Source organism: Kryptolebias marmoratus, linkage group LG22 (assembly GCF_001649575.2).
Source record: "Kryptolebias marmoratus isolate JLee-2015 linkage group LG22, ASM164957v2, whole genome shotgun sequence".
Lineage (NCBI taxonomy): Eukaryota > Metazoa > Chordata > Actinopteri > Cyprinodontiformes > Rivulidae > Kryptolebias > Kryptolebias marmoratus.
Genome location: NC_051451.1, coordinates 29134542 through 29145043, shown reverse-complemented (window position 1 = coordinate 29145043; position 10502 = coordinate 29134542). Strand labels below are relative to the sequence as shown.

The following is a 10502-nucleotide window of genomic DNA, read 5'->3' as shown; positions in this document are numbered from 1 at the left end:
TCCATTAATGCCTCCATCAGCTCCTCCTGTTAAACTCCAAACATCTCCATTATTGCCTCCATCAGCTCCTCCTCCTGTTAAACTCCAAACATCTCCATTAATGCCTCCATCAGCTGCTCTCGCTGTCCCCCTCCCCTGCGAGGCTGCACAGATGGAAGCAGGAGGCGCCTGTGAATATTAATCTGAAGCACTAAGCCACGGCTTCACCCAGACACTACATAGATTCCAGCCCTTATAGAGTTCAGCCGGGCTGCATCTTCTTCATCGAGCCTCATCTTCCTCAGAGGCTTGATCCCTGCTGGCTCTGAGCGTTTGGCTCCAGATCCACCCAGAATTACAAACACCAGCCAATCTGCCGCCTGCTTTGGCTCAGAGCTGCTGTCTGCTCAGACTCAACTCGCTGCTTTATTTGCAGAATTAGTCTGATGACAGCAGAGCAGTGACCCAGATATGCTGGAGCCATGTTCTCATGACACAAACACAACGTCCCGATTTACCCCAGCGTCGTCCTAAAGTGTCTCCGTGTTCGGCCCGCTGGAGGCTGGTTGGTGAACGGCATTGTAAGCGAGCCGTGCACGAGGAACTGTCCTCCAAATTCAGTCAGACCGAGTTGCTGCACGTCTCCAGTGTTACCTTCAGGTGGGGGGGTCCTCAGGTGGGCGGAGCCCTCAGGTTGAGACTCCCTGAAGAGGCCCCCGGCTCGTCGGAGCTTTAACTTCCTGGTTTCTATCTGCTGATGTGTGTGAAAGAGGTGCAGCCATGTGTTTGTTCTCCTCGGGAAGCTTGGCTGCTTTTGTCCCCATCTTTTCATTTCTGTTGGCTAGAACCACAGTTTTCAGTCTGTGGTACAAGTACCATAGTACTGCTGGTACTCCTGAGTACTCCTGAGTACTGCTGGTGCTTCCAGTGGTACTGGCAGGAAGCCGGTGGAGAGCGCTGTGAAAGCTCAGGAAGGTGTGAAACATGGAGGTTTAGTTCAGGTTCTCACGTTTCTGATTCTCTGAAGCAGAAGAAGAGCCATGACTGCAGTGTGTGTGTGTGTGTGTGTGTGTGTGTGTGGGTGGGTCTCAGGCCGGGGTTCAGCGCCAGTAAAGCTGGCTCCTCCTGTCGGTGGTGATGGTGGAGAGGCTCGGCTCTCATAACGCTGCAGGTTCTGATGAACCCGTTTATAAAGTTTTATTCTGTTTGTTTCACACACTGACTGTGTCAGAATGATGCTAAAGGTGACACACACACACACACACACACACACACACAGCTGGGTCCTTGTTTGCTTTCCTCCCCTTTAGGTTCTGGCTAATTGCTGGTAATGCAGAGACGGAGTGAAACAGTTAGTGCTTTCACAGATTGGCTGATGATTCACTGAGCGCGCGGACACACACACACACACACACACACACACACACACACACTGGCTCTCAGCGTTACAGATTGTTGAGACATGGGCCCGTAAACAGCCCGGCGTGTGGCGTCATCTATCATGGCACGGTCGGTTAACTCGCCATCATGTTATTTTCTGCTCGCCGAGCCCTAACACGCCAGAGGTTGCTCGCTGGCTGCGCGGCGCAGCACCAGCTCCGGGAGCGCCGGTAATGAATGTTTAGCCAAGCGAGGGCTCCCTCCCTCCCCGCCGGAGGGGCCCCCGGGTAATTTGTTTATCTGTCTAAAGATTACGCAGCCCGAAAATCCACAATTTTATGCTGCCTTTGTAAATTATCAAGTGTGTGTGTGATGAATGGATCTGAGGCGGCGGCGCGGTGCGGCGCCGCAGACAAATAGAGAGGTGACAGCGCGTGGCTCGCCGCAGGAAGGTAGTGAGGTGGAGGTAGGTGGCGTGCTGACCCCGCTCCGCCGCAGGATTGGGCTGAAGTTAATTTTGAATTCGCTTTCTGCTTCATTCTCAGGCTCTTTGTCTCCTCCTGAGGCGCCGGAGCAGATCTGCGTGTTCGGATCTTTAAAAACTCTTTAGTTCAACCAGACGAGGGTGATTTATACTCCCGTCTGCAGCTTCAGGGGGAGGAGGGGGGGAGGGGGACATGAGTCTGTGAGATGACAGCAGGATGAAGGTGAGTTTGTCTGTCGTCACCATGATGTGTCTGAAGTTCCCGAAGTAGGGTTCTGTCAGCATATCGCCCGCCGAGTTCAAACTAAGACCGTCTGATGGAGCCTGATGGAGCCTGATGGAGTCTGATGGAGTCTGATGGAGCCTGATGGAGCCTGATGGAGCCTGATGGAGTCTGATGGAGCCTGATGGAGCCTGATGGAGCCTGATGGAGCCTGATGGAGTCTGATGGAGCTGCAGCCGTTCTGGTCAGACTGTACATGAAGTTATTCCTGATCTGTTGATGGTTCCACCAGGAGGAACCAGGCAGGTAGCTCCTCCTGAACCTCACCCCACGGCCGCCAGGCGCCGCGGGGTGCGTCTGCGGACTCTGTGGCAGCCATCTTGAATTAGGCAGACGTTCATCCAGCGATTAGTTTCTGAGTTTTATTCAACAGGCAAAAACATTATCCCCCGCCTTTCACCTGCGGGTGATAAGAGTTTACAGTATTTCCTGAGTTTACTGTTTTTGCTCATATTTGTTCTTATAAGTGATATTTTGTTACATTCAGCTCCTTTTATTGCTCTTCTTCTGTGAAATAAACATTTATTTATTTCTGATGTCCGACGAGCTCGAGACCCACAGAAATTACAGCTGAGTCAGCGTTTTTTTATGGTCTCATTTAAACAGTGATTGGGATCACAGCGTGAACGTGTGAATGTGTGAACGTGTGAACGTGTGACGTTTTCAAAATCAACATGAGTAACGTTTCCAGGAGATTGTTGTCGTGTAAACGGGATCTTTGTTGTGCTTTTAGTTACATAAACACATTTAACCTGTTGGTTTTCACAGCTGTAGGTGACTTTTATTTTGAAAGTCTGCTAATTGAGTATAATGAACTGGCTCCATTGTTTGTTCCTGAATGTGTGTGTGTGTGCAGCCTGAGAACGAGGAGAAGTCTCTAACCTACGACAACATCGGGCCCAACGTCTGCATGGGAGATCACAAGGTAATTTTAATTTTTACAACAAAACTTTGAAGATGAAAAAAAATTGTTTATTGCAACACAACTATTCATAATTATTCAAATTATTATTATTTATTGAAAGCTAGGGGGTGAAAACATATGCATGTAGCAAGATTTATTTTTTTATTCCTTAAATAAATGAACTTCATCATTTTTTATCAAATTAAACTCCAGGCTGGGAGGCGACAGAACAGAAAGATTATCAGGGGGTGAATACTTTTGCAACCAGTGTAATTGTTGTTTTTGTGTTTCTGATCATGAAACATTTTATTAATGATTAATTATTATTTATTATCCAGACATTAGAGTTTCTATAAAAAACATTTAAAGCTTCTTGTCTTTAAAACGTTCCATAAGAGGTGTGTGTGTGTGTGTGAGAGAGAGAGAGGAGCCACCTCCAAACTCTCACCTCGGTGGCAAAATCTCGGCTGTCCGTGTTTAAAACGTGTCCGGTGTCGTTAGCACTCGGGCCCTGAAACACTCGGTGAGTTTAACCTGCGAGTCAGAGGTCAGAGGTCAGGGGTCTGCAACCTACGGCTCGGGGCCACATGTGGCTTGTTGTTCTAGCAGACAGTCAGAATCATAAGGCCTTTATGGTTGAGCAGCAACATGAGAATATTAACTTTATTTTATAAAAATAATTCTGCATTTCTGAGAATAAATCCAGGAAATACTCAACAGACTGCTCCAACTTTAACCTTTACTCTACATTTATTGTTTCAAAGTAAAACTTCTGTTAAGATCTGATCTAAGATCAGCTTCAGTCAAAGATGAAACTCGTCCAGCGGCTGTGATCTGATCTAGGATCAGTGCAGACTGGCTCGGATGGAGGGGCCCCTGAGCGTCTGGGCCGGGGGCCTGGAGGGCCTCGGGGCCCGGGGGCCTGGGGGGGGGTTTAATCTCTTTATAAAAAACTGTTAAATCTGGACTTTTTCTTTGTTGGATGAGAAGAGAAACTTTCTGTGTTACAAACCGTTAAACTGTATGAAACTAATAATCAGATTTAATTTAAAATAATTTAAATCCGTGTGGAGGAGTGAGAACCTGTTTGGTCTTTTCCTTCATCCGAACATAAAAACATCAACTTTTTATTTCACAGCTTTAATTTTCTGACAGACAGTTTTTAGGAAACGAGCCTCAGTTTATTCTGGACTCGTTTGATTTGTTTTATTCTGTGAAAGGTCTCTGTCCTCAGAGGGGACGGGGGGGGACAACGTGTCCTCCTCCCACAGAGTTTTTCTGACTGTCTCTGTCTTTGTCCCCCTACCAGCCCGTCTTCCTGTCCTTCCGAATCCCAGCGGGGGCAGGTAAACCTAATGCAAATAAGCACAAGTGTTGTGTGGTGCAGTGAGTTCGTGGTAAATATCTACATTTTTTTCTTTATTACAATTCTTCTCATTGTTGCCAATGTTGGATTTGATTTGCTTGATTTTTTTCATGACCTTGCGTAAAACGCTTCTAAAGACACGTGCTGTCAGAAGAGTTTTATCTCCAAATAAAACCATGCTTCGGCCATCTGAAGACATTTTAGTCCAGCGACCTGCAGCTTGAGGACAGATGTCCGGAGCGGATTCGGCTAACGTCTGTGTTCGTTTCTGATTTCCTTCACAGGGAAGTGTTGCTAGCGGGGGGAGAATTTCTTCCACGAAGCGCCCCTGTGAGAACACACACACTCCTCCACACACACTCTGCACACTGAAGACAAACTTCGCTCGCAGTTGTCCGGACGCCTCATCACGAGAAGCCATTTTCTCTCCATAAAACACTTGTTTAAATGTGGACGGGCACCCGGGGCCCAGACGGGACACACATCGCTGACCTCACCGTTGCCATGCAACTCCATCCCCCCGAGAGAGGGAGACAAAAAGAGACGACTCGTCTCCACGTTTCCCATCGACTGAACTCTAAGTGAAATCAAACTACGTGCTTTTCGTCACCATGCGGCCGACTCTGAGGATAGAAGCTACTTTCCACTCCAGATGTAAAAGTGTTTTAAAAACATAAAACGTGCAATGCAAAAAAATGTTGTATATCTATATTGTTAGGTTTATTTGTACATTGGACAGTATAATATAGAACTTTTGGTGGTTTTAGTGCAGTTCTCCTCTCGGACCAAACGTCCTGGTTTCTGTTCAACTGATAGAATCAAAACAAGCTTTGACTTTATCGCTGCGCACACACACACACACACACACAGCTCTGGAACAAATGAAGAGACCGCAGCAAAGTGATGACTTCCTTTCGAAGTAAAAGTAAACTTTTGGTTTTATTCTATAACCTGCTGACCACATTTCTTCCAAATTTCCTATAAATTCTTTCTTTGTCAGAACAGGACAGATGTTCTGACCTTAAATGAAGCAAAGAGAAGAATAAATTTTAATGTTTGAACTCAGGAGAGCTCAGAAGTCAGGATTTAATCACGTTGCTGTTTGGGGACGTTTTGTCTCAGCTGTCCATCCTCCTCTTCATCACATTCCAGAGGGTTCAGGTCTGGAGACGGTCTGGATCTGATGAAGCTGCTCCTCCTCCTAAGCTCTTCAGGAGGGTGATGAAGAGCAGAGAGCACCTGATCCGAGGAGGGGTTGGACTTCAGCTGATGTCAGAGAAATGACCTGCGGTCTCTTCATCAGCTCTGTGTGTGTGTGTGTGTGTGTGTGTGTGTGTGTGCGTGCATATATACACGTGTGTATAGGGAGAGAGATTTTAGTTTTTTTGCCTGACACATCAGTGGAGTTTTATTTTCTATTCTGTGTTTTTTAAGAGATAATTTATAAATCGTACCAAAATGTTTCTGCAGAAGCGAGTGACTCTGGGTGGGGGGGTCGGATCAGCAGAAGAAGACTGCTTAGTGATTTATTGCCTATCCTAGAATGTTTAAGCAGTGCCATAGACCATGTGAGTATATATAATATAATTTATATATGAATATAAGATAAATCTAGCACTCTCACATCATCTAACTTATTTCTGTAATCTTCTGAATGTGATATCTGTAGATAGGCCTGAGTTTCTTTCAGTGTTTTTGTTACTGTGTTCTGTGCCAAGTTCCCCACAGACAGAAGAGAGGAAGCTTTTCTGTGTTTATTTGTAGGAAAACGAGAGAAACTCTAAAAGCTTGTTGTAGCCCTCAGCAGCCGGCAGCGTTTTCTTTCTTCACCACACTACAGCTTTCAGACTGCTGTTTTTGTTCCTGCTGCTCGTTTCGCTGTAGGAGTTTAAGTCACACTTTAGTTTAGTTCTGTTTTTATTTTTCACTCCATTTTGAAAGAAAAAAAAAGAAGCAAACAGAGATTTGACACTTGCCCCGTCTGGACGGCCTGAGCTCCAGTGTAGGTGATGCAGTTCTTCAGCAATAAAAACTATTAGAGTTCAACTCCTGCCTCGGCTTTTTATCTCCTAATTTAGCTTTTATTTCTTTAAATCCTCTCTGAGTTTTTATATTTACAAGAATCAATCAGAGACTTTTAGATTTTAGTCAAATAAATTAAAAAGCTGCAGGTTGAAGCCGGGCCCTGAAATCCCTCCAGGCTTCACCGACTTCCTGTTTCCTGTTTTCCACCAAAAATATTCTGGTTTTATTTTCCAGGAATATAAACAAAAATCTCACAAATCAAAAATAAAACAAAAACAGGATGAAAATAAATAAGAGAAATTAATCTTTAGTGTTTAAATTCGTTCATATATTAGCTGCTAAATGTAAAGCAGAGATCTGAACCTGTAGATTTGTAGAAAAATAAAATATAACTTTTAATTTGAGTAAATGTAAAGAATAAAAGGTTAGGCCTGTAGGAGAATTTAGTTATTATAAGATTAGTTTATTTGTGTTTAAGTAATTAAACTCTTTGTCCTTAGTTACATGTGTTTACTTCCCGGTAAAGTAACGTTTCTCTTAATGAGAGCTGGCCTCTGATTGGCTGAAAACTGATCAGAGGGAAATGTCGCTGCAGTACCGCTGACTGGTCGCAGGGGGCGCACTCCTGTCCAACAAATAAAACCAAGCTGGGCTTTTTAAAAACTTAATTTTAAATTAAAATATTAATTATTCTTAACCTCAGGTTAGACAGGACTGCAGGGAAGAATTCTCTTCAAATTAATTTATAATTCCTGAAAAATAAAAGGATCAAAGTAAACCAGAATTAATTATTTTTAGGGTTTAAATCAGAAATCTGCGGCTGAATTAATTCAGTGTGTGTGTTTAAATATAAATACACACACACACTCAGATAATTATATATAAATTATAAATAATCAGAAACATTTTTAAACCTTTAGAGAAAATAAAAGTTGGTTTTAGTCTGAAAATAATCAGATTTTTCTTCTTTAATTGAATTAAATAAAGATCCATAATCCAACCAGTAAAGAAGCTTGTTAAATAATTTATTCGGAACCGAACTCTGTTTTCTTCTTCTAAGCAATAATATCTTTAACCGAACCCAATATTTACAGCTGAGCAGAACCTTCAGGCCGAACCGAGCCTGTCCCGGTTCCGCTCGGCTTTAGAAGCTCCGCAGGCCCGAAGGGAAGGATCCGGATCAGCGTGGACTCGCCCGGAACCAGAACCAGAACCCAAACACTTGAAGGAAAGTTCAGTTCGGACCCAGGACGGGTTCGTTCTCCTCCTTCCAGGGAAAACAAAGTTTCAGTCAGAACCTGGGGGGTTCTGGTTCGGACGGGTTCTCTTTGTTTAAAATTACAACCAGAACAAGTGAAAAAAATCCACAAGAACCGGGTCGAACCCACTGATCCGGACTCTTCTGCTTACATTTACAGCCGGTTCTGTTCTCCGAAAGGTTCCTCCCGTCCTCCGAACCGAACCGAGCCGAGCCCGACTCCCCGTCAGTCCTCTGCAGGTCCGGTTCTGACGGGACGGAAATCAGGTCCGTCCCGGGCCACAGTTTCTCGGTTCTGCTCGACCTGAGCCCAAAAGGAGCGCGCGGCAGCCGGTTCCGAAGGAGTCCAGAGGCGGCTCGGAACCGCGCGGCCCCGCGGCGGACCTCACAAGGTGTCCGAACTGTTGCTGGACGGGCTGAGCAGGCCCAGGTTCGACGCGGCCTTGTGCTTCTTCAACAGTCTCGTGATCTTCTCGTCGTCGGAGTTCGGGTCCAGAGGCTTGTTGTAGTCGTCGTCCTCGTCGTTGTCCGAACTCTCCTTCATCTTCTCCGTCTCCGAGTCGTGCTTCTTCTTGGCCGAGGCCATCTCCGCCGCGTGCCGCTTCCGCCACTTGGTCCTCCGGTTCTGGAACCAGACCTGCGGGACAGGAGGGGACAGAGGGGACAGGTGGTCAGCGGGTTCGGTCCAGTCCGGGTCAGCCTCCTTTATAATAACAATAATAATAATGATAATGATAATGGTGATGTGGCGCAGCGGGCGGGTTCGGGTACCTTGACTTGGCTCTCCGTCATCCCTAAGGAGTAGGCCAGCCGGGCCCGCTCCGGACCCGCCAGGTACTTGGTCTGCTCGAAGGTCTTCTCCAGGGCGAAGATCTGCTGGCCGGAGAAGGTGGGCCGGGAGTGCTTCTTCTTCCCGTCCTTATCGAGCATCAGGCCGGCCTGGGCTGCGGGCGGAGAGGGCAGGGACATGATTACCCGAGAGAGGACAGTTATCTCAAAACATTTACATTATTACCTAAAATAAAACATTTATCTGCTCAGAGAACCAGATCAGGTACATGATTACCCGAGAGAGGACAGTTATCTGCTCATAGAACCGGTAAATTTACATTATTACCTAAAATAAAGCATTTATCTGCTCACAGAACCAGATTATTTAATACCTAAATTAAAGCTTTTATCTGCTCATAGAACCAGTTAATTTGCATTATTACCCGAGAAAGAACATTTATCTACACATAAGACCAAATCATTTACATTAATACCTAAATAAAACATTTATCTGCTCATAGAGCCAATTAATTTTCATTATTATCTACAAACATTTATCTGAACATATTTATTCAGGTCTTAAATGGACTTAATCTAATTAATTTAAGTCAGATTTAATATTTAAAGAAAATACAAATTATTTTATGTTTCCTCTTAGAGGACTGACAACATTATTATTATTATTATTATTATTATTATTATTATTATTATTATTATTATCCGGTCTATTTTAAATATTTACACAATACTTTCTTTTTGACGTAATTGAATTAACTGCATTAAATAAAGACTTTCTGCTTCCTTGTCGGGCCTGCAGGCAGGAACCGAGTCCGAACCCCCCCAGAACCGAACCCCCCCGGACTCACTCGGACACGGGACCCTCGGGTCCCTCCACGGGGAGCCCTGCATCACTCCGGGCCAGAAGATGGGCGCCCGCCCCGGGAGCTCGGCCAGCGGCTTCGGGTACCGGGACACCGCCGGGCTGAAGTACATCCCCGCCGCCGCCGCCGTGGCCAGGCCGTTAATCCTGGGGAAACCGGACAGCAGCTGCCCCGCGGCGGTGATGGGCCTCCCCAGGATGTCGCTGATGCCGTGCGGGGTCCCGCCGGACATCTGGGAGCTGAGGCCGGACAGGGAGGGCGCCTTGAAGCCCGCCGGGCTCTGCTGCAGCGCGTACGGGAACAGGGACGTCTTCATCTCGGTCATGTTGTGCAGCGCGGCCAGCGGGGTGCTGCCCAGAACGAACGCGCTCTGCCGGTTCGTCTCCATCTGCCCGACCGCTAACATTTGTGAGCGGGAACCAGCGAAGTCCTCCGAAGATAAAAACACAACAAGTTGGAGAAGAGCCGAGGGCGCGGAAACACTTTTTATCCCGACGGAGCAGGAAAACTCTGAAAACTTCTTCTTCTCTCCTGGAAAAAACCCAAACGTCTCCCGGCTTCTGCGGCTCGTGAGGCGGGGCAGGCTGCGCTCATCCGCCGCGGGGGTTCTGGCGGAAGTCGGTTCGTGTGATGGTTCTGTCAGTGGGTCGGGTCGGAACCATTAAGGAGGCTGCCCTGGGCTTAAATGGACTCGGTTCTATGCTGGGAGCCGAGCGGGAGCCGCTGATAACAGCGACAGCCACCTGCACGCGCCCGGCTCCCATTGGCCGAGGCTGAGCCAGGCGGCGCTCTGATTGGAGGAGACGGAAACCCCGTTGATTCAGGAGTGCTGCCTTGACGGGCCGTCGGAAACGGGACGATCAACGCCGACTGACGGCATGCTGCTGGTAAGATCCGAACCGAACCCGTGTCCCGACGGAGAGCTGATAAATGAATCATTTTTACTGAGGCCCACAGCCAATAAATGTACATTTTTTCTGATTATTTAAGGCGGAAACTAAAGTTAAAGTTTTTAATATTGTCGAAACTGATTTCGGCGGAGACTGAAAACGCGTCAGACTTCTTTTATTTTATTTCTAGGAAAAATATCAACAAAATCAGCTCCTAGATTTAAAATTTCGATTTTAAACCATCTTTAAAATAAAGTAAATTAATTTAAATTTAGTTTGAA

General features: G+C 46.2%; 2 protein-coding genes across 5 annotated transcripts in view; one reads left to right on the top strand and one right to left on the bottom strand.

Moving 5' to 3' along the window:
- The window catches only part of LOC108246561 (inositol polyphosphate-5-phosphatase A), a 171753-nt gene extending 165311 nt beyond the window's left edge, over positions 1-6442 (top strand). For 2 of the 4 annotated variants that reach the window (XR_005232672.1, XM_037973684.1), the window contains 3 exons: positions 2983-3051; positions 4340-4376; positions 4681-6442. Coding sequence is in view for 3 of the 4 variants with exons in the window: in XM_037973684.1 (XP_037829612.1) it covers positions 2983-3051; positions 4340-4376; positions 4681-4694 (120 nt within the window). In the remaining variant the exon portion in view is untranslated. Of the gene's footprint in view, positions 1-2982; positions 3052-4339; positions 4428-4680 lie in introns of all 4 variants that reach the window. The other 2 variants (XM_037973683.1, XM_037973685.1) reach the window with 1 other exon arrangement.
- A 987-nt stretch (positions 6443-7429) lies between these two features.
- On the bottom strand, positions 7430-10043 carry nkx6.2 (NK6 homeobox 2). Its single transcript, XM_017434182.3, has 3 exons — positions 9317-10043; positions 8451-8623; positions 7430-8316 (listed from the first exon to the last, which is right to left on the bottom strand). Exons 1-3 carry the CDS (start codon positions 9735-9737, stop codon positions 8065-8067), a joined length of 846 nt encoding a protein of 281 aa, XP_017289671.1. The 5' UTR covers positions 9738-10043; the 3' UTR covers positions 7430-8064.
- Between the last annotated feature and the right edge of the window lie 459 nt (positions 10044-10502).

Bases quoted from the DNA above. Each gene is read 5' to 3' on its own strand.
- nkx6.2 (XM_017434182.3), bottom strand. From the start codon at position 9,737: ATGTTAGCGGTCGGGCAGATGGAGACGAACCGGCAGAGCGCGTTCGTT. The intron at 8,624-9,316 runs GTGAGTCCGGGG...CTCCGCCCGCAG, and splicing joins CCCGAGGGTCCCGTGTCCGA to CCCAGGCCGGCCTGATGCTC. The intron at 8,317-8,450 runs GTACCCGAACCC...CCTGTCCCGCAG, and splicing joins TGACGGAGAGCCAAGTCAAG to GTCTGGTTCCAGAACCGGAG.